This window comes from Tachyglossus aculeatus, chromosome 5 (assembly GCF_015852505.1).
Source record: "Tachyglossus aculeatus isolate mTacAcu1 chromosome 5, mTacAcu1.pri, whole genome shotgun sequence".
Lineage (NCBI taxonomy): Eukaryota > Metazoa > Chordata > Mammalia > Monotremata > Tachyglossidae > Tachyglossus > Tachyglossus aculeatus.
In genome coordinates, this window is record NC_052070.1 from 62,844,852 (window position 1) to 62,871,639 (window position 26,788).

At 54.6% G+C, this 26,788-nt stretch overlaps 1 protein-coding gene across 2 annotated transcripts in view; it reads right to left on the reverse strand.

The window, feature by feature from the left end:
* Positions 1-26,788, reverse strand: part of SAMD11 (sterile alpha motif domain containing 11) — an 86,033-nt gene that overhangs the window by 15,307 nt on the left and 43,938 nt on the right. For both annotated transcript variants that reach the window (XM_038746783.1, XM_038746784.1), the window contains exons 4-8: positions 25,827-25,877; positions 17,985-18,109; positions 8,794-8,886; positions 7,011-7,175; positions 996-1,125 (exon numbers count right to left, since the gene is read on the reverse strand). In XM_038746783.1, coding sequence (XP_038602711.1) covers positions 996-1,125; positions 7,011-7,175; positions 8,794-8,886; positions 17,985-18,109; positions 25,827-25,877 — 564 coding nt within the window. The remainder of the gene's footprint in view (positions 1-995; positions 1,126-7,010; positions 7,176-8,793; positions 8,887-17,984; positions 18,110-25,826; positions 25,878-26,788) is intronic.

Here is a 26,788-nt window from a genome sequence, read left to right on the forward strand (position 1 = left end):
AAGATAGGTCCCACACTGGGTTCACAGTCAAGTCATGGGGAAAACAGGTATCTAATCCCCATTTTGCAGATGAGGGAACTGAGGCACAGAGAAGTTTGATTTGCCTAAGGTCACGCAGCAAGTAAGTGGCAGAGTGGGGATTAAAACTCAGAGCCTCTGGCTCCCAGGTCTGTGCTCAGAAGCAGCGTGGCTCAGTGGAAAGAGCACGGGCTTTGGAGTCAGAGGTCATGGGCTCAAATCCTGACTCCGCCAATTGTCAGTTGTGTGACTTTGGGCACATCACTTAACTTCTCTGTGCCTCAGTTACCTCAATTGTAAAATGGGGATTAAGACTGTGAGCCCCCCGTGGGACAACCTTATCACCTTGTAACCTCCCCAGTGCTTAGAACAGTGCTTTGCACACAGTAAGCACTTAATAAATGTCATTATTATTATAATTATTACTATGCCACACTGCTCCCCAGATTGGACATGATCCCTGCTCCACAGTCTGTCCACAGTCAGGGAGAATAGAGGTTTTATCCCCATTTCACAGATGAGGAAATGGAGCATGGAGAAGTTAAGTCACACAGCAGGCAAGGGGCAGATGCAGAACTAGTACCCAGGTCTCCTTATGCTTAGTGCTGAGTACACAGTCGGTGTTTAATAAATATTATTATTATTACTACAGCTACTGATTCCCAGGATCATGCCTCTTTCCACTAGGCCATGCTGCCCCCACATGTGTCTGTCTGTGTGTATGTCTGTGTTTCTGTTTAGTTGTGATGTTTGTGACAGAGTGCAGCCCCCTGAGACCCACAGTTTCTTGGGGCAGAGGCTCCATGCACACCTCCCTTGCCCCCCCCCCTCCGCTCCCCAGTTCCAAGGACAGGTACCACCCCCTCAGGATGCTCTCCCACCTCATCCCGCCCATCTTCGACCTGACCCTCAAGTTCCCAGGAGCCCAGGCCGACACCAGCCCCTCAGGCATCCAGAGGACCCTCTGCGACCATTACCTGTCTGAGAAGTGCGTTTCCCGGGGCTGGGAGACCCCTTGCTTGCGCCGCTGACTGGAGGCACTGGGGGACGAGGAGGGGAGGTGGGCCACAGCCGCCGCTGCCACTTCCTGCCGGACCCGCAGGAGATCTGGTGGGGGATGGGGGAGACAGCACCTGTGAGCTGAGGGGACCAGGGGAACCGTCCCTAACGGTCAGAGGTCCCTCTGGACCCGCGGAAACACAAACAAGCGTCTGTAAGCAGGAAGCCCAACCCAGCTCCTCCTCCCCTAGCCCCATGCCCCAACCTCCCCCTTCCCACCCTGTGAGTGCCCCCCTCTGCCCACCCAATTCCAGATCCAGAACAACTTCCATCAATAAGCCCAGAACAAGTTCCATCAATAAGAGCTGAGCGGAGAGCTCTCAGCCCCACAACCCCAGTTCTTCCCCTGGGGAGAATCCAGTGTCTGATCCAGGCTCAGCCCTCTGCTTCCCTGGAGCCAGACAGCTGGACCAACAGCTTTTGGCCTACTGGGCCATGGAGTTTGGGGCCAGACCTCCAGAAGACGGAGCTGGCTGTTGGCACCTCAATCGTGGCATTTATTAAATGCTTTCTGCTTGCAGAGCACTGTGCTAAGTGCTTGGGAGAGTACAATAGACTAAGTAGGCACAATCCCTGCCCTCAAGGAGTTTACAGTCTAGCCCTTTGGCCTGGTCAGAGGACAGGTCTGCTGCGGGGAGTTGGGAATGAGGGTGGAGGGTAAAGGAAGGGTGGGGGTGGGTTCTGTCAGGTCAGACCAGGACAGGGATGGTTCACTTAATGTCTCTTCCCGGGGAACAGGCCTAGCTAGGATGGGTTAGTATAGCCCAGTCCCTCAACCCCACAACCCCACCTCAGCCCATACGCTTAGAGAAGTAGCATGGCCCAGTGGACAGAGCATGGGCCTGAGAGTCAGAGGGAGCTGGGTTCCAATCCCGACTCCACCCCTTGTCTGCCATGTGGCCTTGGGAAAGTCACTTCACTTCTCTGGGCCTCAGTTACCTCATCTGGAAAATGATTATAAGATTGTGAGCCCCATATGGGACAGGGACTGTGTCCACCCTGATTAGCTTGTGTCTACTCCAGCTCTCAGAAGAGGGTCTGGCATATAGTAACCACACACACACACACACACACACAAAACAACAACAACAACAACAACAAAAAAAAACCCACAACCCCCCCTCCAAAAAAAAAACTGGCCACCACCAGAGCTGTGGGCTGTTCTCCCCTGATCCTCACACAGATCAGGGTCGTTTCAGAATGGGGAGCCCTTTGTTCTTCCCCCCTCCCTGCCCCAAAGCACTTAGGAACATATCTGTCATTTATTTGTACTGATGGCTTTCTTCCCCATCTAGACTGTTAGCTCGCTGTGGGCAGGGAATATGTCTGTTTATTGTTGCATTGTACTTTCTCAAGCACTTAGTACAGAGCTCTATACACAGTAAGCACTCAATAAATACGCCTGAATGAATGAATAAATCAATGGATGGATGAGGCGACCCCTCCAGCAGGGGACAAATGCTTCACTGCTGAAGTAAGCTGTGGACTGCCCCTTGCCCTTCTTACCAGCGGAACTCTTTTCCTCTTTCCCTCCCTAAGGGGTCTCTCCCACAAGTTTCCCCCATCTCTCCCTGCTGTTTCTTTCAACCCCAAGGGACAGTGCCACAGCTGCTGGAGACTCTGCAGAGTCCAAGACCTTGGGGTTATAACAACACAGTCTTATACAAAGGCACACAAGTTACAGGCCCCCTCAGAGTTAGACACCTCACAGACACATAGTTACAGTCAGGCACACTGACCCCCGTCACATATGTACAGATACACCCTCGCACACCTAGTTACAGACACAACCACAACCCCTCAGACCACAGGTAAGAAACACAAAGGCACACAAAAAGACACACACGAGTTACAGGCCCCCTCAGAGCTAGGCACTTACAGACACACAGTTACAGTCAGGCACACTGACCCCCGTCACACATGTACAGATACACCATCGCACACTCAGTTACAGACATAGACGCACAGTTAAGAAACACAGGCACACACAGTTAGACCGAATCACGCAGACAGATTCACAAAGACACCCTGGGTGGGGGGTGGTTCTACCGGGAGGGCGGAAGGGGGGAGGTTGTGAGAGCTGGATATGATGGAGGAGGTGCAAGGGTACCTAGATGGGGCGGCCAGATTTGGTATAGATGTAACAGTAGCAGCACTGAGCTTCTGTAGATTCCCCCTGAGACAATCCCCCTCCCAGACTGAGACTCGGATTTCTGGGCCAAGCTCCCCTTTCCCCTCCCTGGTGAAATCCGCCACTGCAATTGCCCAAGCAACCCCCTCATTTTGAGGTCCCCCATCCTCTCTCCATCTCACCCTCCTTTCCCCCTGCCCCCGGGCCAGCCTCTGCTGCTCCTGACTAATTCCCGAAGAGCGCGGGCGGGCACTTCCCCGACGCTGCAGTGCAGCCAGAGATGGCGGGGGCAGGCAGCCAGCCCCGGGCGCCGCTCGGAGCCGATGACCCCCCCTTCCCCGGTCCCCCCTCGTTATTTACAGTCCTGCCCGCCGCCGCCGCCGCCACGGCAGCCAGCCGGATGATTGACACCACGACGCCGGGGACCGGGGATCCAGGCACGGAGACAGTCTGGTGCCCCCCGGCGCGAGCGGGGGCGGGAGGCAGGGGAGGGGGGCTACAGGGTGGGGGATGGATGACACTGGGCTGGAACTGGGGCTGAGTGGGGAGGGGGAAGTCGGGCGGGAGCGCAGAAAAGGCTTCTGATGGATGAAGATTTGGTTAAGGATTTGCGCTCTTGCTGCCTCAGTGCCCTGGAGCATGAATCAGGCCTTGGGGGTGGATGGACCAGGTCCAGCAGACTCTGCGGTCACAGAAGGACGACGCTTCCTTTCTCCCCAACTCCCTCAACTTTGACCCCCGAACTCCAGGCACTGGTGGTAGAGACTGCAGCCTCTCCAGGACGCCTGGCGAAGGGGTGGAGAGTCAGCTGGCCTCACTGAAGGGGGAGCTCAAAGAGACTGGATGAGTGGAGGGACTGAGGTGGCAGTGAGGGTGCTCGTGGGCCCTTGGGGACATGTGGGTTTGTGAACGAGTGGGTGCTTGTGAGCTTTTGGGGATGTGTGGGTATATGAGTAGTGGGAGCTTGTGGGCCCTTGGGGATGGTTCAGGTTCATCAGCTTGTGCTTGTGGGGATGTGTGGGTGTGTGCTTGTGGATCTTTGTGGACGTGTGGGTGTGTGCACAGGGGGAGGAGAAGCAGTGTGGCTTAATGGATAGAGCATGGGCTCAGGGGTTGGAAGGACCTTGGGTTCTAATTCCAGGTCCCCCACTTGTCTGCTATGTGACCTCAGGCAAATCACTTCTCTGGGCCTTGGTTACCTCATCTGTAAAATGGGGATTAAGAATATGAGCCCCATGTGAGAGAGGGACTGTTTCCATCCTGATTAACTTGTGACTACCCCAGTGCTTAGAACAGTGCTTGGCACATAGTAATCTCTTAACAAGTACCATCATTATTATTATTTGTGTTCTGACGACTTGACACCTATCCACGTGCTTTGTTTTGTTGTCTGTCTCCCCCTTCTAGACTGTGAGCCCGTTGTTGGATCGGGACCATCTCTATATGTTGCCAACTTGTACTTCCCAAGCGCTCAGTACAGTCCTTTGCACACAGTAAATGCTCAATAAATATGATTGAATGAATGAATGAATTCGTGGGCCTTTGAGGATGTGTGGGTGTGTAAGTGGGTGCTTGTGGCCCTTGGGGACATGTGGGTGTGTAAATGGACGTTTGTGGGTCCTTGGGGACATATGGAGTTTGTGAGTGAGTGGATGCTTGTGAGCCCTTGGGGATCTGTGGGTTTGTGAATGAGTGGGTGCTCGTTGGCCCTTAGGGATGTGTACGTTTGTGAGTAGGTGGATGCTTGTGAGCCCTTGGAGACATGTGGGTGTGTGAGTGGGTGCTTGTAGGTGTGTAAGTGGATGCTTGTGGGCCCTTGGAGACATACGGGTGTGTGAGTGGGTGGGTGCTTGTGAACCCTTGAGGATGTGTAGGTATGGGATTGAGTAGGTGCTTGTGGGCCTTTGGGAACATGTGAGTTGGTAAGTGATTGTGTGCTTGTGAACCACTGGGAACATGTGAGTGGGAGCTTGTGAGTCCCTGGAGATGTGTGAGTACTTGTGAGTGAATGGGTGCTTGTAGGCTCTTGGGAACCTGTGGGTGTGAAATGAGTGGATGCTAGTGAGTCCTTGGGGACGTGTGGGTGTGTGAGTGAGTGTGAGCTTATGAGTCCCTGGGGAAGCATGAATGAGTGTGAGCTTGGGGATGGGCCCTTGGGTACCTATGAGGCTGCCCGGATCATTTTCCTAAAAGAACATTCAGTCCATGTTTCCCCACTTCCTGAGAACCTCCAGTGGTTGCCCATCCACCTCTGCAACAAATAGAAACTCCTTCAATCGACTTTAAAGCACTCAATCACCTTGTCCCATCCTATATTACCGTGCTGATCTCCACTACAACCCAGCACACCGGCTTCGCTCCTCTAACGCCAATCTTCTCACTGTACCTCTATCTCGCCTATCTCACCCCTGACCCGTCGGCCACGTCCTGCCCCGTCGGCCACATCCTGCCCACTTCCCTCCCCCTTCATATCTGACAAGCCATCACTCTCCCCACTGTCAAAGCCTCATTAAAATCACATCTCCTCCAAGAGGCATTCTTCCCTAAGCCCTTATTTCCCCTACTCCCTCTCCCTTCTGCAGTCACCCTTGCAATTGAATTTGTACCCTTTAAGCAGTTGATATTCACCCCACCCTCAGTCCCACAGCACTTATGTACCTCTATCCGTAATTTATTTTAATTCCTGTCTTCCCCTCTAGCTGTAAACTCCCTGTGGGCAGGGAATAGGTTTACCAACTCTGTTATACTTTACTTTCCCAAGTGCTTAGTACCATGTTCTGCGCACAGTAAGCACTTGGTGGATATGATGGACTGTGCACGTAAATGTGGAGAAAGCATGTGTGTGGTTTAATGTGTGCATGTGTATATTTGCGTGTGTGGATGGTGTGTTTGAGTGTGCAGATTTGTGTCACTGTCGGGGAGTGCTCATGTGTGGGTTTGTGCGAGTGGGAGTAAGTGAAAGAATGGGTATGTGTGAGGGCACGTAGGTTTATGAAATGACAGAGTGTGCACGTATGTTGTGTATGTGGTGGGTGTATGTGTGTGTCTCCGAATGGTGGGAGTGGAGTCATTACTGTAAGAATTACGATTACTGTTCGGGCAGGGGCAGAGGCCACCGGACTTTCCCAGATCTCCTGTGGTCCCTTGCCTCTCTCCCCACACTCAATAGAAGAACCTTTTCTGTGCTAAGGGCTAAGGAAGGGTGGAAGGAGGAGGCATGCACTTCATTTGCCTAATGAGGTTCCCTGAGGCTGACTCCAGGCAAGAGCGTTTTCCCTCACAGGCGTCCGGGAGACAAGCTGTCCTGGGTGTCCTCCCCTCCCCTCTCCTCCCCAGGCCTCCCTGAGGCTCCCGCCTCCTGGTTCCCCAGCCAGCCTGCTCTCTCCTCCTCCCCCACCCCAGGGCCCCCTCCCACCTCACAAGGCACTACAACCCGCCCACCACTACAGCAGGGGTCGCAGCCTATCTGAAAAAGTGAGTCTGCCGAGACTGCGGTAGGGAGGCCTGGGTACAGCCTCACCAATGGGCTTTGTGCTAGGTTTATCAATAGAAACATCCCTGGCCCTTTACAGCGTGGTGACCTCGTCCCCCACCCGAATCCCAGGCTGGCATGCCCGGGGCCACCATATCCCAGCTTGGCATGTCCAGACCTCCCATCACCCAGCTTGGCATGCTCAGACCTCTCGCTTTCCAGCCTGGCATGCTCCAGGACTTCCACCTTCCCGTCTGGCATGCCCAAGGTCCCCATCTCCCAGCCTGGCATGCCCCAGGTCCCCACCCAGAAATGGTAGAGGGTTCGTACCACTGTGGCTGGGCACCGCTATGCCACTGGCCAGCTGGTAGAGGCGCTGCTGCTGCTGCTCCTCGAAGCTGCTGTGCTCGCTCAGCGCGGACATCATCCGTCTGTAATGCTCCTCCGGGGTCATCTGGGCAGTTGAGTCCTCCAACAGAGGTGTGTGAGAGGTTTCTGTGGGGATGGGGGCCAGCATGAGGATCTTGGGGGGGCGGGGAAGTTAGTGTGAAGATGGGGGAAGAGAGGGAGAAGCCTGAGTAACTGATAACCGAATAACTGAGGAGGGGTGGCAGCCTGAGGGTGTGAAGTGGAGAGAAACATGAGGATATTGTGGGGCAAAGGTGGGAAGGGGAGGTTCTGGGGAAGGGGAGAAGCGTGAGGATCCTGGGGGTGGGAATGAGGGGGGGAAGCATGAGGATTTGGGGAGGAATGTGAGGCTGGGGGAGAGGGAAAAGTTTGAGGATTTTGGGGGAATGAAGGGAGGAAATGTGTGGCTTAGAGGAGGGGGAGAAATGTGAAGATGTGGGAAAGGGGAGGTTCTGGAGAAGGGGAGAAGCCTGAGGATCCTGGGAGTAAAGGCAATGGGGAGAAGCATGAGGGTTTGGGGAGGAATTTGAGGCTGGGGGAGAGGGAGAAGTGTGAGGATTTTTTTAGGGGGTGGAGGGAGGGAATGTGAGGCTCAGAGGACGGGGAGAAGGGTGAAGGTCTGGGGAGGTGGAGGGGGACAATGTTAGGCTCCGGGGTTGGGGAAAAGTGTGAGTCGTGGATGGGGGAGGGGAGAAAATAAGGACCAACAAGGGTGGAGACGAGGTCAAAGTGAGATGACCCCTTATTCCCAAGGCAATGAGATAATAATAATAATAATAATGACATTTATTAAGCGCTTACTATGTGCAAAGCACTGTTTTAAGTGCTGGGGAGGTTACAAGGTGATCAGGTTGTCCCATGGGGGGCTCACAGTTTTAATCCCCATTTCACAGATGAGGGAACTGAGGCACAGAGAAGTTAAGTGACTTGGCCAAAGTCACAGAGCTGACAAGTGGCAGAGCGGGATTTGAACCCATGACCTTTAACTCCAAAGCCCGTGCTCTTTCCACTGAGCCACGCTGCTTCTCACACGCATAAGGTGGAAAACGTGGTTGAGAGACACCCCCATGGCCGAGGAGGGTCAGGGCAGGGCGGGAGCTGACCCCGGGCCCCGGATCTTCCTGTCAGCAATGCCCCATTGGGGGAGGTGAGCATGGGGCACCTGTGGCCCTGGTGATCTTACTGAGATGGCCAACGAGACTGACCAGCCACTGCAGCAAGCGCCTCGTGCTGAGCTCCCTGTCAGGACTACGTGCCCTGGGGGGGCCCCCCCAGCCACCTCCACCACCTGCTTGCCCGGGGACGGGGGCAGGCATGACTGTCTGTCTGGGTTGTCTGTCCCTGTGTGTGTCAGGGGTGTGTGCAATTTTAGTGATTTTCCTGGAACCGGACTCTTTGACCCCTGCCCCAGGGGGAGGCCTGGGAGCGACTGGTTGAGGGAGGGGGACAGAATAGGGGAGTAGGGTGAAGTGGATCCCTTTCTTCTTGCGAGCTGACAATCACTGGAAGTCCAGCTGCAGGGGGGACTGGGACCCTAATGCCAGCCTCCTCCCCGCAAAAAATACGTGTGGCCTCCAAACTCCAGCAGGGACAGGGACAGGGACAGGGACAGGGACAGGGCTGCTCTCCTCAAACCCCTCCAGCCGCCCCCAATCCCACACCCCTTCCTCAGCCCAAATCCAGGAATGGAGGAGGGGGGACTCACCGTTCGGGGACTCGCTCCGGACTTTCTTGGTCTCCAGGGGGCACTCGGAGTTGCTGGGGGGTGAGCACGCTCTCCTCTTCCCTAAAATGTCATCTGGAGTGGGGGAGGCAAGAGAGCGGCAGAACTGAAAATCAGCAATGGGGTTCCAGACCGCTGAATTCTCTCCCCAAGCCTCCCACCCAGTGGGGGGCGGGGATCACCGAGGACAGAGGCTGAAGATCGGGGCGAAGAACTCCCCCGACCACCACCCCCAGCCCCCCTAATCTTACAGATTCCAGCCCTCGAACCCTAACAGTTTCATCGTAGATCTTCCCTCAGGGAATTTTGCATGGGCGTCTTGCCAGTGCAACCCTCTCTGGGGTGGGGGGTGGGGGAGGAAGTCCCCCTACCCCAGCCTTCTTCCTGCTGCGTCTCCAGGCCCACGGAAACACCGCAGCCGCTTGCATTAGAGCCGCCGCAGCCCACGCCGAGATCTAATACACAATTACCGCGCGCTGGACAGATTCAGAATCAATACCCTCACGCCCCAGCGCCGGGAAACAGAAAGCGTGATGTTGTAGGGCACCAGGAAGAGCCTGTTTGTCAGGGCGAGCATCAAACTCCCATCTATCAGGGGCTGGTTAAAGTCGTGGTTCTCGGAAAAAATCCACGGCATGAGCACCCAAGTGGTCGGCCCAGTGTTCCCGCCGGCCTCTATGCTGGCCTACCCACCCTATGGCTGAACCCAGGGGGCTCAAGCTGACTCTGGGTCTCTCAGCAGGATCTGCTTCCATTCCCTGATGAGTGAAGGCTCTGCCGGACTGCAGGGGGGATTATCAGGACAGACAGGACCCCACGCTGGATAGGAAGGGCAGACAGACAGGACAGACAGACAGGACAGACAGGCAGGACCATTAGGACAGACAGGATGGATACGCAGCTAGGAGGGACAGGAAGAAGAGAGACGGAGACACAGACAGCCGATAGGACATGGACGTTCAGACAGGTATCCAGAGACAGACAGGAGCTAATATTGATGGGGGGTGGGGGAGGATGGACCCCCAATGTTTCCACCTAAAGAGTGATCTGCAGGAGCTGCCACGCAATTCCCAGTGACCCCCTCCCTGCTGAGGACCCGGCCCCAGACTCCAAGGATGCCTGAAGTTCTTAAGAGGGGAAAGGCCCTGCAGAAGAGATCACCTCATCCTGCTCCCTCCCGCCCTCCGGCAGATTCCAGACAGAGCTGCGCCAACCCAGCCCAACCAAGTTGGGGCTCTATGGCCTCCTCCAGTCATCCCATCCCGAGTTAAAAGTATTTCCCGATGTTTAGCCTAAATCCCTCCTGCTGCCTACGTGCTGCCTCTCCAAGGGGAACTGGGTGCAATCGCCCCGTTCCTCTGGAGGGGTCCAGAGGCCCAAGTTCCCATGGTGGGGGCAGAAGCAGCTGGGGAGGGGGAAGGGGAGAAGGGACAGGGTGGCGCACGACAGGGTCGGACCCGGAGCATTCACGCGTCAGGCTGTCTCCTCCTGGCGCTCTGGTGACCGCGGGCAGCTCCAACCCTAATCCCTCTCCCGTCCCCGCATCTGTCATCTTTATCGGCGGGGGGGCGGGTGCGGAGCCGCGGCCCCGATCCATCTCCACATTACAGCTGACAGAATGGTGCTAATAACTTATTGATCCGGCGGGGCCGGCCCTGGGGGCTGAGCGGCCTCATTGATTGGATCCAGGGACAGAGCCGTCGTCTCCCCCGCCCTCTCCCCCGCCTCTGCCCGGTGTTGTTGGAAATTGTCCAATTGGGAGACAGCCCAGAACCGAGAGTCAGAGACTCAGGGTGAGGCAGAGATCCAGGGAGAGATAGAGACACAGGAGGGTAGAGGCAAAGACAACGGGTGAGAGAGAGACAGGGACACGGGTTGGGGGCAGAAACCCGGGAAGAGAGACAGACAGAAACCCAGGGAGAGAGAGGCAGAGATACTGAGACAGATGGGGCAGAGATACGAGGAGAGGCAGAGATCCAGGGAGAGACATAGACAGAGGGGGAGAGAGGTAGAGACACTGGGTGAGATAGAAAAAAAGACCCACGGAGAGCGAAATCAGCAGAAAGGCAGAGACAGAGACACATAGAAAAGAGATGGAAAACTGGGACGGCTAGGCTCAGAAATACAGGGAGAGACAGAGACACGGGGAGATATAAGTATAAAAAACCCAGGGAGGGGGAGAGACAGAAATAGATATGGGGAGAGAAAAGTGGAGACCTGGGGAAAGAGGAAGATACAAAAGGAGAGACTTGGACAGAGACACAGGGGGGAGAAAGAGATGGAGGCATGGGAAGAGACTGAGATACAGGGAGAGAAAGGTAGAAAGACACGGGGAAAGAGACAGCGACATGGTATGAGACAAAAGAGAATGTGTCTGGTTATTGTTATATTGTACTCTTCCAAGCGTTTAATATAGTGCTCTGCACACAGTACATGCTTAATAAATATGATGAATGAAAAGGGAAGGCAGACAGATAGGCAGAGACAGACAGAGAATGTGAAGAGAGACAGAGACATCACCAGACCCTGCCAGACAGGGAAAAAGGTTGAGAGGAAAGAGGAAGGTGGGAGAGGGGAGAGGAAATGTTGGATCCAGAGTGGATCCCACTCCAACTGGGAGTGTTGGGGAAAGGAAAACTGAGAGATCAGAGAAACCAGTGGTTCAGGGGTGGGGGGACATTGGGGGTGCTTTAAGGATCCCCGCTGCGAAGCCTTGGACTAGGATTTACCAAGAGCAGAGCTCTCTTCTGAGCATCTACTTTTTGAAGAGTACTGGCTTTTATCATGTCTAGGGCACTGTACTGAACACCTGCTGTGTGTAGGGCACCAAAAAAAAAAAAGTACCTATTGTGGGCAGAGCTGTGCCAGGTGTTTGCTATGTCCAGAGCCCTGTATTGGCTTCTACTTAGTGGGTAGAGCACGGGCCTGGGAATCAGAAAGATCTGAGTTCTAATCCCCACTCTGCTACTTGCCTGGTGTGTGACCTTGGGCAAATCACTTCACTGGGCCTCAGTTATCTCATCTGTAAAAAGGGGATTAAGAGTGTGAGCCCTATATGGAACAGGGACTGTGTCCAACCTGATTACCTTGTATCTACCCCAGTCCTCAGAACAGTGCTTGGCATATAGTAAGCGCTTAACAAGTACCATAATTATTATTATTATTACTGAGTACAGAGCACAGTACTAAGTGCTCACTAAGAGCTGAGCACCATGTGGGATGCCAAACTAGGCACCCAGTATAGGCAGAGTGCTGTACTAAGTGGGGAAGAGACAGCCAAAGTAGAAGATAAATTCCCTGCCCTCAAAAAGCTTACAGCCTAATGGGGGAAACACAAATAGGTGAATTAACATTCTTTTGAGACAGAAAGTCATAATTAAGAGATACATGTGAATAACATCCATATGCATTCTAACTCGCTCCGTATGGTTTCTGAACACGTGCATGCACACAAACCCCCTCCCCCCCCTTCACTTACGTACACACCTACACCCTTGATTCCACACACCTCACAATCTGGGGTGGGGTAGGATGCCCCAGTCCCCACCCAAGCAAGCCACCACCAGACAGAAAGGGATTTCTGTGACTGACCAGTCTAGACTTTGTTTCCAGTTCTTCCTGTCCGGCCTGAGCTGTGTGTCTCTCCCCCTGCCGCCAACGCACACGTGCGTGTGCGCGCGCGCACACAAACACACACACACTCTCTCTCTCTCTCTCTTTGGAAATTGCAATGCTTTTGCAAGATGAAATGCATTTGGGATTTTTTTTTTTCTGGGGGAGTTAAGTAATTCTGCTTTGAAGGGGACAAATGTCCAGCTCAGGCCACCAAACTCAGGCTCAAGAGGTCACAGTGGGCAGTAACTGCTCCCTCCCCTCCAACTCTGTTCAGCCTCCAGGAATGAGACTCCAGAGACCCACACAGGAGCAGAGGCTTTGGGGTCAGCACTTGCAGGGCTCTCAGAGCAGAGAAAAGGTGGCCCCTCACCTTCCGCTTTGGGCGGAGGCCTGGACTTCCCCCCCATGATGACTGAGCCAGCCTCCCTGGGGTAGGGTGAGCTGCAAAAAAAGAAGACAGCTCTCCCAGTGACACCCCATGTCCTCTGAGCCACCCAGCAAAGCCAGTAGGAATGTGGAATCCTGCCCTGGCCCCACATCTCTGAGGAGGAAGTGAAAGTGATGGGGAGAGGGGCAGATTCAGAGTGAGAACTCAGGTAGCGGCTCCCAGCCTGACCCCCAGCCCAGGTTGGCATGCCGGTGGGCATCACCTGGAAATCTGTGACCGCTCTCTGGCCAGTTGGGTTCTGCTGGGGTGGGGGAGGCCAATTCCCGCTCAGAGGGCCCTGGGGCCTTCTTCCCTGTTGTCCCTCTGACTGTGGGGAAGGGGCACGGACCCTGTCCCCAGAAAGAACTCCCACCCCTAGCCTCGGGCAGAAGTTGGGTTGGTCTGGGGAGGGGAGTGGAAGGGCCCCACCCTGCACCTCCACTCCTACCTTCAAGCACACTCCCAGCTCCCTGAAGGGGCCGGGCCACAGGGGCGGGCCTGGAGCCCCCCTCCCCACCCTACCGGGTTTAGGAGGACAATTTAGCCGTCAGCCGCCTGCCGACAAACAGCTCCAATCCATCCTCATCAGCGGCTCTCCCCACGCTGACTGCAGGGTGATAACCTTCTCCACAGGCTGACGGCGCTGACCTGACCCTGTCAAACAGCCCAGCCTCCCCGCGACCCCCCTCTGGGCTCAAACTGGAGGGCGGGGGTGGGGGGTGGGGTAGAAGGGGGAGTGGCGTAGGGAGGGGAGGAATGGAAGAAGGAATGGATGGAAGAGGGGCCCGGTCACTGCATCCTGCAAGACACTGCTCACAGCTCAGACCAAGAGGAGGGCCTTTCCTATTCTATGCCTCTGCTGTAGGCCAGCCATGACCCCATTGAGGGCCGGCAGAGTGGCTCTTTAGCAGGTGGGAACTGCACAATCAGCCCGATGGCCCATCGGCCCTGCTGGGAGCGGGTTAATGTCTTCTCCCCAGGAAAGTTTGGCCCTGGCCAAGAAGCTGGGACTGCAGCGTTGGCTCCGGCCAGCGGGGTGGGGCAGATGGGGCAGAGATGGTGAGGTGGGGCAAGGCTCGGGGGGCAAGGAAGGGCAGGGAAGGGCTGGCGGTGGCAGGATACGGCAGGGCCAGTGGGTACAGCAGGTTGACAGGGTCAGTGAGGTGGGGCAGGGCTGGTCAGGCTGGTCAGGAGCTGGGACTGGTTAGCAAATTTGACTTCAAGTTCCCAGACTACTTTTCTACCCCCTTTCAATGCCCTTCCAAAATCAAATCTCCTCCAAGGGACCTACCCCAGCTACGCCCTCATTTCCCCTACTCGCCTTCCCTTCTGCATTGCTTATGCACTTGGATCTGTACCCCTTAAGCACTTGAAAGTCACCCCACAGCATTTCTGTCCATAACCTTACCCTCTGTCATTTTCCCTAGCTGTAATTATTTTCATGTCTGTCTCCCCCTCTAGACTGGTTCTACCAACTCGATTGCACTGTAGTTTCCCCTGCGCTTAATACCTTGTTCTTCACCATAGTAAGTGTTCAAGCAATACCATACGCTGATTGTACCTGTCCCACCTTCCCACTTCCCCTTGTAGAAGTTGGTCCGGCCAGAATCTTGTTCATTTGGCTGAAGCAGCTGAGGGGCAGGCCTGGAGCCCCTCAGAGTGCAAGTGTGAACACAAAAATGTGAAGTTGCTCCCTGAAGATAAGTCTGGTGGGAAGAGCATGGTGGGGGTGGCAGATGAGAAATACAGGTAAGTCCAGCGTCCCCCATCACTCCCTCCCACAGACTCTACAAACTCCAACCCCAACTGCGGAAAGCTTGACCCACTGGCTCTCCGGCCCAGAGTTCTATTAGCCCCTCCCTCCCTAGCTCTCCCCCACCCCTCGTCCCCCTCTCCATCCCCCCCATCTTACCTCCTTCCCTTCCCCACAGCACCTGTATATATGTATATATGTTTGTACATATTTATTACTCTATTTTACTTGTACATATCTATTCTATTTATTTTATTTTGTTAGTATGTTTGGTTTTGTTCTCTGTCTCCCCCCTTTTAGACTGTGAGCCCACTGTTGGGTAGGGACTGTCTATATGTTGCCAACTTGTACTTCCCAAGCGCTTAGTACAGTGTTCTGCACACAGTAAGCGCTCAATAAATACGATTGATTGATTGATTGATTGATTGTGGGGCAACCAGCACAGGTGCCTGCCTGGGCTGCTTGGACTCTCAACCCCTTCTCATGTGCAACCCACAACACCCCCAGACCCCTTCCCACCCCACAAGACTGAGGTGTGGCTATCGTTTGGGTTGGGAGTCAGGAGTCCGCAAACCTGCAGGGTGGATTTAGAAAACCCCTCACCCTCTCCGGGCTTCAGATTCCCCTCTGAAGAGTGAGGCAACCCAGTGCTGAGTGGGTGAGTGAAGGAGAGTTCTCTTCCCCCTTTACGCCTTTCTGAGTCAGACAGAGTCCTTTCCATGGCCCACGGTCTTCTACCTCCAGAGCCAGAGACTCCAGGGATCCCAGCTACTTAAAACAACCGCCCCCACCCCAGGTAGTCAGAGAGGATGGAGCTTGCAGAGCTGATCCGCTCAGAGCGGGACTGGGGGAGGTTCTCCGCAATGCCTCTGCTAGGAGGGGCAAAATCCCCCTCCCTCTGGGCCTGGTCTTACTCAGGGGTCAATCGGACAGAAGAGGGCTCTAGATGGGGCGATGGGGTGTGCATTGGCAGTGGGCACTGAATTCACAGGGAGGGAACAGGGGCAGGTGAGACCAGGCCTAATCAGGGCAAAGAGACTGGCATAAACTCTAACAGAGTCCATGCAGACAAAGCAGAGGTGGGATGACCATGACCAGACCTCCTCAGGGCTTGATGCCCCACTCCCCCAGAGGACTCGGTCCTCAGCACTGGGCCGGCAGTCAGCATGGCTGTGGATTGAGAGGTCTCAGTGTTATCTGTCTGGCCCCAAGGGAAAGCAGGAGGGGCGAGAGGTTGGCAGCTAGCACAGAAGAATATCTCAATCGTTACTCGGCGAACACCGGCTTCGGTCCGATCGATAGGGCAATTAGATTTTATCAGCACGCGCCCCTCTGCCCCGCCCCCGCTCTCTGTCTGTATAAACCCTAAAGTTGCCCTGTCCCTGTCCCTATCTGACCCCCACCTTTTGATAGAAATGTTCGCCTGATGCTCATGAACACTGTCTTTCTGACTGACATGGGAAGGCTGCCAGACAGACAGGCAGGCAGGCAGACAGACAGACAGGGAGCCACGGAGACAAGACCACTGACCCAGGATGTAGATTCAGGGATGTGAACAGAAAAACAACATGACATCCCAAACCCAATCGACAGGGTTGGGGCTCCCACTCCCACCCTCAAATTTCACTTGTTGCAAATGGAAGCAGCGTGGTCTAACAGATAATAATAATAATAATGGCACTTATTAAGCGCTTACTATGTGCAAAGCACTGTTCTAAGTGCTGGGGTGGTTACAAGGTGATCAGGTTGTCCCACAGGGGCTCACAGTGTTAATCCCCATTTTACAGATGAAGTAACTGAGGCACAGAGAAGTTAAGTGACTTGCCCAAAGTCACACAGCTGACAATTGGCAGAGCTGGGATTCGAACCCATGACCTCTGACTCCAAAGCCCCAGCTCATTCCACTGAGCCACGCTGCCACACTGTGCTGCTAGAGCACAGGCCTTGGAGTCAGGACTTGCGTTGCAATCCCGGCTCTCCTACTTGTCCGCTGTGTGACCTTGGTCAAGTCACCTAACTTCTCTGTGCTCCAGTTACCTCATCTGTAAAATGGGGATTAAGACTGTGAGCCCTATGTGGAACAGGGACTGTATCCAACTTGATCAACTTGTAACTGCTTCAGCACTTAGTACGGTGCCTGGCACATAGTGCTTAACAAATGCCATTAAAAAAAAAGTCCTGGACCTCAGGAAGAGTGAGGAGTCGGGGAGAGGCTGGGCCCTCCAGCCTCCTCCTGGGCCCCTTGCCCTTTGTGCTCCTGCACCAGAAGCCAGGTGTTGTGGGCCCACTGCCAGCTTAGGAGGGGACAGGGGCCACCAGTGGAGCTCCCCTGCCCATCGCCTTTGTTGGCTTCTCTGGGGTTGGGGGATAGGGGAAATTTGGCCAAAATCTGGGGCCGTCTCCTCCCTCTGCACTTTTCTAGACTGTGAGCCTGCTGTTGGGTAGGGACCATCTCTATATGTTGCCAACTTGTACTTCCCAAGTGCTTAGTACAGTGCTCTGCACACAGCAAGTGCTCAATAAATACAATTGAATGAATGAATGAATGCCACCTCTATTTCAGAATCCGGATTCCCCTCCCCACCATCCACCCCCAGAGTGGGGATTCAGACTCAACTCAAGACCCCCTCCAATGCCACTCCACTGGCACCCCCAAAGAATGTTTTGCCCCGGTGTGTCCCACTCCTTTTCTTTCAGCCCCGTATCTTGGGGAGCCCTGGGGCGGGGGTGGCAAAATTTCAGCTACTAGAGAAATGCAATCTCCATTCCTGGAGGGGTGCAGAAGCCAATGTCACAGAGAAAAGCCCCTGTGACCCACTCAGCGGAGAGAAAGATGGGGGCAGGGGCACGGCCAGGGCACAGGCATATCTGAAGAGTCGGGGGGAGTCTTGCAGGCACAAACACAACCCCTGACCTCACTACTCCCACCACCGAAAACTCCCTCTGTGAGAAGCAGCGACGGACATGCGGACTCGGGGGCTCCCCCTTCCCCCATTGGCCAACAAGGCACTCAGGGCCCAGAAATGCCACTTTCCCTGGTCTTATGTGAGCATCTCTGGACTCCCTGGGCAGGGCTGTACTCCCCCTTCCCCCATCAACCCGGAATGAGGGGGTCCAGGAGTTAGCTCGCCAGGGCCTGCTCTGGTTCAGCAAGGTCAGGCCCAAGCCTCTGCATGAGGCAACTATGAGCAGAACAGGATTGGCAGGGCATCTCCACTTCACTGCTTCCTCCCTGTGGGCGCCAGGCTTCCCTGGGGGCCTAGAATCTGGTGGGGGAGGGTCAGGGGAGGCCGGGGAGGGTCAGCGCAGGGTGGCATGAGGGATCCCAAGGAGGAGTCGGCACGGGGTGGGGGGTGCGGGGGCAACATAGCTCCCTACCCGCCGGCCCCAGGCCGAGGTCGAGGCTGTTTCTCTTGAAGTCGCAGCGGCTCTGGGTCTCGGGCATCCCGGGCTGGCGGCCCTGGTGCAGGCTGGACAGGAGGGCGGGAAGGGTGTTGTCGCGGCTGCGGAGGAGCAGAAAACAGTGAGTTAGGGAAATCCGATTGGGTTTGTGCCAGTGGAGGAGAGCTGAGGGAGTGGGAAAGTGGGTGGGGAGGGACGGTGTCTTGGGTCTTCCTAAGTCTCTTCTCGGCTGCAGAGGGAAGCAAGGGGGCAGGGGCTGAGATTTCAAAGACGCCCCCTCCCCAGATGGGCCGGGCAAATGCGTCCCTCCAGAGCTGGTTTCTTGGTTGGGTTGCGCTGGGCCAGGGAGGTCTTGGGCCTGGACTCTGAACCTCAAGGTTCAGGCTGTGCAGATGTCGTCCCCTGAGAGCCTGTTTGTTCGGCGGCTTTAGGGGATTCACAGTCAGGAAGGTGACACTACCCCCGCACTCCCACGCCCCCCACCATGGGGGCCAGCCCTGGCCCTGACCACCCCACTGCCCCATGTGGAGTTGATTTCCCACCAACAAACAGCGTTAATTCCCCCAGCCCTTTAAGAGCGCTCCCTGTGCGTGGTACAGAGTGCAGAAGTGAGTGGGGAGAAAGACATGTGGGTTTTCCCGTGTGGGGTCGGCCTTGTGCTGGGTCTGAATGGCCTGTCCCCTGTCCCCAGGAAGCCTCGTTTCCAGATGGAAGTGAACACCCCGGACTGTGTCGGGGGGCGGGAGCTCCCTGCTCACACAACACCCAGCCCCCTGATAGGATTCCTGCAAGTCCCCTCCACGCCCCCCCCCACCCCCGGCCCCGCACCGGGGTCCTTTCCCTGGGTGTATGTGTATGGTGGGAGGGGTCTGACTGACACTGGGTATTCCAAGGCAGCCACCATCCCTGCAGAGGGGCCTCCAGCCCACCCAGCCACCCCCTGGCTCTTACCCCGGCCTCTCCTGGTACTGCTCCGCGCTGACCCTCCAGCGCGGCCCCAAGGAGACCAGGCTCATCTGCTGCCCGGCGCCCACTAAGCCGATCGGTTTGGCGGAAAAGTCTGCAGACGGAGCCACTTTCCGGGGGCGTCTGCCTCCCTCCGGCTTTTCAGGCGCCGCAGACACAAACAGGCTTGGCCCCCGCCGCCCCCTCCCTCCCCCCAGCCTGCCTCCCTCTGGCGAGCTACCCTGTGGCGGGTGGGTCCGGCGGCGGCAGATGCAGCGGCCCTGGCCCCCTGAGCCCAGCAGTTTTCCGGCTTAGCCGCTCTGAGCTGCCACCTGAAGATGCATTATGCAAATATTCGGTGTTTTAAGTAGTTTATGGGATTAATTTGAGGTGATTATCAGTTCTCCTTAATCATCCGAATCAATACAGGCTGTCGGGGACAGATGACAAATGCAGATAAACGCTGCCGTCAGCGGGGGGTAGGGGGACAGAAGGGGTGGTGAGGGACTGGCGAGGCCCTCACCTCGGGCCATGGCCTGGTGGCCCTCCACTGCCCAGCCCACCCTTGACCCCCTGAAGCCGAGGAGAGGGGCTCGCTATGACCGCAGCTGGCTGCGGCCTAGGCAGGGCCAGTGGGTTTTGGTGGCTCTCTGTCCCAGTGTGGGGAGGGGCTGGGGACAGCCCTTTCCCTGCTAGGAGAGGCCGAAGACCTTTGGGGGCCGGTCCATTCCCTGCAGATATGCTAGGGCAGGGGTGGCCAGGAGGGACTGGTAGCCCTATCCCTCTGGAAGCGAGCCACACGTCTGAGGTCTCACCAAGTCAAGATCTGGGGGGGTGGGGGGGGAGGGGCGAGGGATCAGCCTGCAGGACCACAGCCAAGGCCTCCGGACCTCAGGGAAGCTCCTGCTGTCAGAAGTAGAGAGGGCGAGGGCCTGATGGTGGGGGCAGTTTTAATTGTTTCATTAATTGGGGCCGAGCAATGCAAATTCATCCACAGAGAGCAGGCCACTACCTCTGAACTGTGCTTTCTAGCCCAAGCCTTGGTTCCCCTCCGCCCCAGCCCCAAATGAAGCTTCACTTATCACCTCTGGGGTCACCATCCTCCAAAATTGCAGTCCCCAGCCACCTCCCCACCTATCAGTGCCTCAAGGGGACACTCCCACCCCTCCCTCCCCTGTCAGAGGCCTCCAGATCCTGACCCTGACCTCTGGTCGAATAGCCAACCCTTCCCAAAGCTTTCTGCTGGGGGAAGGGGAAGGGGAAGTGGGAGGGAGTCCGGCCAGAGACACTTTGCCTCGGGCGCCCCGTCTTCTCCCTCTCACTGCCCCCACGCTTTATATTTCTATATTTTAATGGGTTGGAGAAGGGGGTCATGGCGGATCCATATCTCCCGAAAGGTCAAAGAGGAGATAAATAATCCTTTAAGGGATGCCGGTTGCCATAGCGACAGTCCATTTGTCGGGGTTTTGATAATTAACATGTTGAGTCTGAAGGGTGCGCAGAGCCGAACTGCAGGCAGGCACGGGTGGGGGAATCTCAAAGCCCATAGTGGTCATGGAGCGTGGCAGCAGGGCAGAGGCCTGCCAGGCGGGTCACTGGGCTTCGGTAGGTGGGGTCCCAAACCGGAAAGGCTGGGCAGCGCTCGGTTTCTCCAGGATGGAGAAGCTGCAGGGCTGGTGGAGAACAGGACTCTTGAGAGGAGGCAGGGGAATGGCTGGGAAAGTTGTTCTTCCCCTTCCTGGAAGCAGTGAATAGATTTTCTCCAAGCCTGAGGCATGAATGGCACAGGATGTCTATGGGCACATGCGCGTGTGTGCGCGCGTGTGTGTGTGTGTGTGTGTGTGTGTGTGTGTGTGTGCGTGCATGCACGTGCAATTGCCCATATTGGTCTGCATGGTTCAGCGTGTACATTAGGGCCCTGTGCCTGTGTGTGCATGTATGTAAGACTGAATGAACCCAGCACTGAGTGGCCCACCAGCTGCAGATTCTGGAGTCTTATAGGGAAACTCACAGCTCTGGTGCCCCAAAGGTCCTCCCAGTATTAGCCACAGCAAGAGCCTCTCAGACCAGATCACCATCTGAGCCTGGGCCAGGCCCATCTACATGTTCTATGCCTGGCCCTGGGGATGCACAGCTCAGCACTGAATGGGATCCAGACAGACAACACTGTTTGGCCACTCCCTCCTGGATGTGAATTACTTTTATGTCTGCCTCCCCTGACTCCTAAAATATTGTAAGTGCCTTGTGGACGAGGACTGAATCTTCTCTATTTACTCACCCAATCAATACAGTGCACAAACAAAGAGTAGGTGCTCCATAAACAGGTAAAAACAGGTACTGAAAGCTTGTAGTGAGCAGGGAACATGTCTACCAACTATGTTGTACTTAACTCTCCCAAGCACTTAGTACAGTGCTCTGAGCACAGTAAGAACTCAATAAATACCACTGAATGAATGATTGATTGACCAGGTCGCCCGAGACTGGGGGAGGCCATGCCCAGGAGAGATGAGCACAACTGGCACTACAGTGCTCTGCATACAATAAGCACTCAATAAATACAATTTAATGAATGAATGAGTGGGCAGATGCCTCTCCTCTCATGGTGGATCCTCTCTTGGGTGGCTCTGAGCTCTCTTCTGCTCAGCGGCATTGCTTTTCCTCCCTTATCGACTCCCAGGTCCACTGCCCAGTGCTCCCACCTTCCCCACTGCATACTCCTGAAAACTTTGCCAATTACCCTGTTGACAAAATCAGTGTCATCAGGTGTGAGCTCCCAAAATCTCCCCCTCACCCATCCAAATCATCCTTCTTGGCCATCTCCTCCACCTCCCACTCCATCGCATCCCACCTTTTAAAGACATTTGTTCCACTCTTCTTCCCACCGTCTGCCATCCCCAACCCCTCCCTCGCGAACAGCTCCTTCCCCACTGCCTCCTCACACACCCACATCGCCTCTACCCTAAGTATGTCCTCAGGACCCCACTGTTACCCTCCAGCTTTGGCCCCACCTCTTTCTTCCTAATCCCGTCCAGACTCTTTGGGTGGGGCATAAACACTCAACACCTCCACATCTTCTCCTCATGATCCTCTACAATTTGTTTTCCATCCCTTTCATTCTACAAAGACTGTTCTCTCCAAGGTCACCAGCTACTTCTTGCTTGCCAAATACAAAGGACTCTATACTGACCTACTTCTCAGCCTCTCAGCTGCCTCTGACACTGTGAACTGTTTCCTTCATCCTAGCTAATCTTGATTTTTCTGACATTTCTTCCATCCCTGGCCAGTCCTCCTCAGTGTCTTTCATGGGCTCGTTCTCTGCTTCCCACCCCTACCTTTGGGTGTCCCTCAAGACTCTGGGCCCCCTTCTTTTTTCAATTTACACTCACTCCCTTGGGGAGGATATCTCCCACAGCTTCAATGACCACTCCTATGAAGATGACTCCTTTAATCTACCTTTTTAGCCTAAACCTCTCGCCTCCACAATCTCATATTTCCTTTTGCTCCCAGTACAACTCTACACAGTTGTCCCTCAGGCACCTTACGCTCAATATACCCGAAACTAAACTCTCCACCTATCCACCAAACCCTCTCTTCCAACTAACTTTCCTATCACAGTGGACAGCACCACCACCCTCCCTATTGCTGAAAAGCATGACATCGGCATTATTCTTGAGTCCTCCTCCTCTTCCAATGTCCCTAGTCAGTCTGTCCCCAAAATCCTACCAGTTCTTGCTCCAGAACTTTGCCAGAATGTGCCCCTTTCTCTTCACCCAAACAGCCACCATGTTAGTTCAGGCACTTGTCATATTTCAGTTTGACTACTGCATCAGCCTCCTCATTGGTCTCTCTGCCTTCTCCAATCCACGCTTCATTCCGCTGCCGGAACTATTCTTTTAAAACTTTACACATCTCTTCACTCCTCAAAAACCTCAAATAGTTACCCATTCCTCTCCCTATTAAGCGGACTCCTGAACATTGGCTTTAAGGCACTCAGTCAGTTTTCTCCCTCCTACTTATCCACTCATCTCCCATGATACTCCAGATCATGCTTTTCATCCCTCTCATTTCTGTCTCATCCACCCATAACCTCTTGCCCAAGCCCTCCCCTCGCCTACAATTCTCTCCCGCTTCATACTGGACAGCCTTCTGCTCTCCCCACCTTCACAGCTCTTCTGAGTGCACATATTTCTCTTAGCAATTGCTGATCTCTGCACTCTGTATCTCTCAACTACCACTCCAGCCCTTCCTCGCCACCTAAGCAGTTAAGTTCCGACATCTCCCTAGCATTCTCTAATTTGTGTCTGCCCATTTCCAATGATCTTGCACCTATCCCAGCGGTTAGAACAGTGTCTGGCATTTAGTAAGCACTTAACAAATGCCACAGTTATTATTATTATTCCCCCTCCATCTCCATCCATCCCCTCCCTGCTGGACTGTAAACTCCTTGTGGGCAGGGATTGTGCTTTTTAACTCTATTGCATTTTTCCAAGCACTCAGTACAGTGTTTTGCACATACCAGGCACTCTATAAATGCTATCGATTTATTGAAAAGGAGTGAGGGAGAGGGGACTTGAAGTACAATCTCCATCAAAGGCAAAGAGGAGAGCAGTCAGAGGTCAGCCCAGCTGCAGTACATGGCCAGAGAGCATAGCAGCAGCTGCCTGGACAGCATCCAGGCTCTTTTTTTTTTTTGAGGAGGGGAGCTGGGGGAGAAACAACCAGAAAACACCAAAGGGGAAATTAAACTCTGAAGTTTCTCAATTCCTCCATCTTTGGAGAGCCCCAGAACTGGGCTACAGAAGTGGGAGGGGAAGAGCAGCGCTTAGAACAGTGCTTGACACATAATAAGCACTTAACAAATACCATCATTATCATTGTCAAGGGCTGCAGGTGGAAAGCTGTGTGCAGACTGGGCTGTAGAAGCAGGGGGGTGGGGCAATCTAATATATTTCCTAGCTTGATAAAGCCCTCAAACAGTGATCGCCCCTCCCCCCTGCCCTTCTGGCCCAGTAAACAGGCTCTGCAGAAGAGGAAACGTGGAGGTTTTGAGTAAAGAAGGTTCAAAGACAGAGAGAATGTCAGGTGGGGGAGTACGGGCCTTTCCTGACTTCCAACCCGCAAGCCGTCTCTGCTTCCGGAAACACACCTGGCTGTTCCCTCCAGCCCTTGCCCCTGACCCCGTTGTCCCTGAGGGTGCAGGCCTGGCCCTGTGGCCTCTTGGTGGGGGGTGGGGGGGAGAAACAGGATACCCAGGCCTCAGCATGGCTCCCCTCCCCTAATGAGGGTGGGAAATACAGAAGGAGGTTGCCCTCCTTGTGGTCAGCAGTGGGGTCACTGATCCCTCCCCCATAGCCCTCCAGGCAAAGGACAGAGAGAGTCTCCCTGCCCCTCCCAAAGCTGGCCGCCCAGAGGTTCCCGCAGACACGGGGATGGACAAGGTTCAGCTATGACCTTCAAAGTCACTAGCTGCTTGGCTCTGATACTTGTGGTCAGTGGCACAGAGAAGCTCAAGCACAGACCAAAAGATGGCTAGATGGGTCATTACCCAGCTGCTGGAGCATTGCCCCCACTATAGCCCCTGCCCCCTCCACCCCCAGCACCACCTGTAACCCCCTCCTCAGACCAGGATCCTTCACATTCGGGAGCCACGACCCTGAGTCTCCAAGAAGGTCAGAAGGGTCAGAGATCAGGCAGATTGAACATCACACCCTAACGCATCCTGCCCAACCAATCTTCTAAAACCACCTGGGTAAGACCAGCTCCCGCACCTCTCCCATCAACTATCCATGTCCGGACCTCTCGTTCCCCCCAGGATTCCCACTCCCAGTTAGTAGGATTGGGGACATCCTAGGTGATTGGTTGGGCAGGAGAAAAAGACAGGAGGGGCAGATGTGGCTGGAAACAAAATGGATATGGGGGCTCCAGACCAACTACTGCTTGGGACCCAGAGGAGAGCACCAGGAAAGGAGGCATCTTTGGGTTCACCTGCACACTCATCAACCTGAACAGGCTAAGGCCAAGGATTAGATGGGCCAGGTGGTCCTGGCCTGCATTCTGAGTCCTGGTTGGGGGGGGCAGGGGGGGAGGCCACACCCCTTTACCCCAGAATTAGCAGTGGCTACGAGTGGCGGACATCTGATTCAGCACGGTATCCAGAAAGGTAGAAGGGGAATGAACAGGGACCAAGAACGTGCTTCTGAGTCCCACAGCGAACTGAGGTGCCTGGAAGCCTATCTTGGGACCTGGTCCTGGCTAGGGTCAGCCTTTTTCCCTGACTGGTCTGCCTCCGGCAGCCCCTGGCCTCACAGCCCTTTCAGCGGGGAGCCCAGGGGGTGGGGGAGGAGATCAGAGAGATGCAAGTCTCGTTGCAGATTTACCCTGGAATGTCCCAAGTCAAACGCTCATAAAATTTCATTAACGCTCATGACAGTCCATAAAAATGATCAGTTGAGCTAGCAACTCCAGAATGAGGTGGAAATAAGTTTAAAGATGTTTTTATTGTAATTCTGCTTCGTAATCCGGGACTGTCAAGGATATAAATCAAAGTAAACCTGCAGCGGAGCTGACACTGGCTGGGGAGACCGGATTCGAAATGGGGCGAGTCAGCCTCACAGCAACCCCAGACATGAGACGAGATGTCTCATCCCTCAACTCCAACAGGAAAATAGGAGAAAGGAGCAGGAGAAAAGTAAGCAGTCAACAGAGTCGGGCAGAGCCAGAGAGATGGAAAGACAGAGATAGGTAGAGAGACACAGAGAGAGAGGGAGACAGACAGACAGACAGACAGACACACACACACACACACGTTCATTTCCTTCCAGACCCACGGGTCAGAACTTCCCAGCACCCAAACAAGGTAGTCCCAGCATGTACCTGCAGGACGTCTCTCGGAAAGAGATGTTGAGGTCCCAGTGAGTGTGGATCCTATAAATAAAGAAAATACACCTGTCACTTTCACGGTTGTTTCCTGTTGGTCACTCTGCCCCTGGGATTCATGCCCACAGCCTCTTCCTTTCCGCCTCCCCATGCTGACCATCCACCCTTCCCTTCCCCCTGCCCAGCAGCCACAAGCCTGGCTTCTCCCTCCTCCTCCCTCCTCAGGGAGACTGAGCAGTCCACTCCCACCCACACAATGTCTGACTGGACAGGCCAATCCACTGCCCACCTCTCTCCATTCACACGTGCCAGGAAGTGGGGAAGCTCAATGGATAGCTGGGCCCAACTGCTCAGTGCTGGCATCATATACATACATACTATATACACAGTCACATATCGTGACCTTGGGGAAGTCACTTTATTTATCTGTGCCTCAGCTACCTCCTCTAGAAAATGGGGGATAAGACTGAGAGTCTCATGTGGGACATGGATTGTGTCCAACCGGATTAACTTGTATCTACCCCAGTGCTTAGAACACTGTCTGTCACACAGCAAGAGTTTAACAAATACCATAAAAAAGGTCATAGGCATATATGCAATTAACACCAGGCACTCAGTCACCCAGTCATTTACAAAACCATAGGCACACACCCCCATATTCTCACAATCAATCAACAGTATTTACTGAATGCCTAATCAGCTCTTGGGGGAGTTCCACAAGAGCTCAAAGACTTTTCAAAGATCCCTGGCCTCAAGGAACTTACAGTCTAACAGGGAAACAGACCCAAAGAGAATAAAAAGATCCAACACTCCATAAACTCAAGATACACATATCGAGACACACTTCTACGGGCACAAATATACACACGGGAATGTACAGGCACACCCAGTCGCAGAATTACAGTGAAATAGCAGCATGACCTACTAGAAGAAGTATGGGCCTGGGAGCCAGCGGAGCT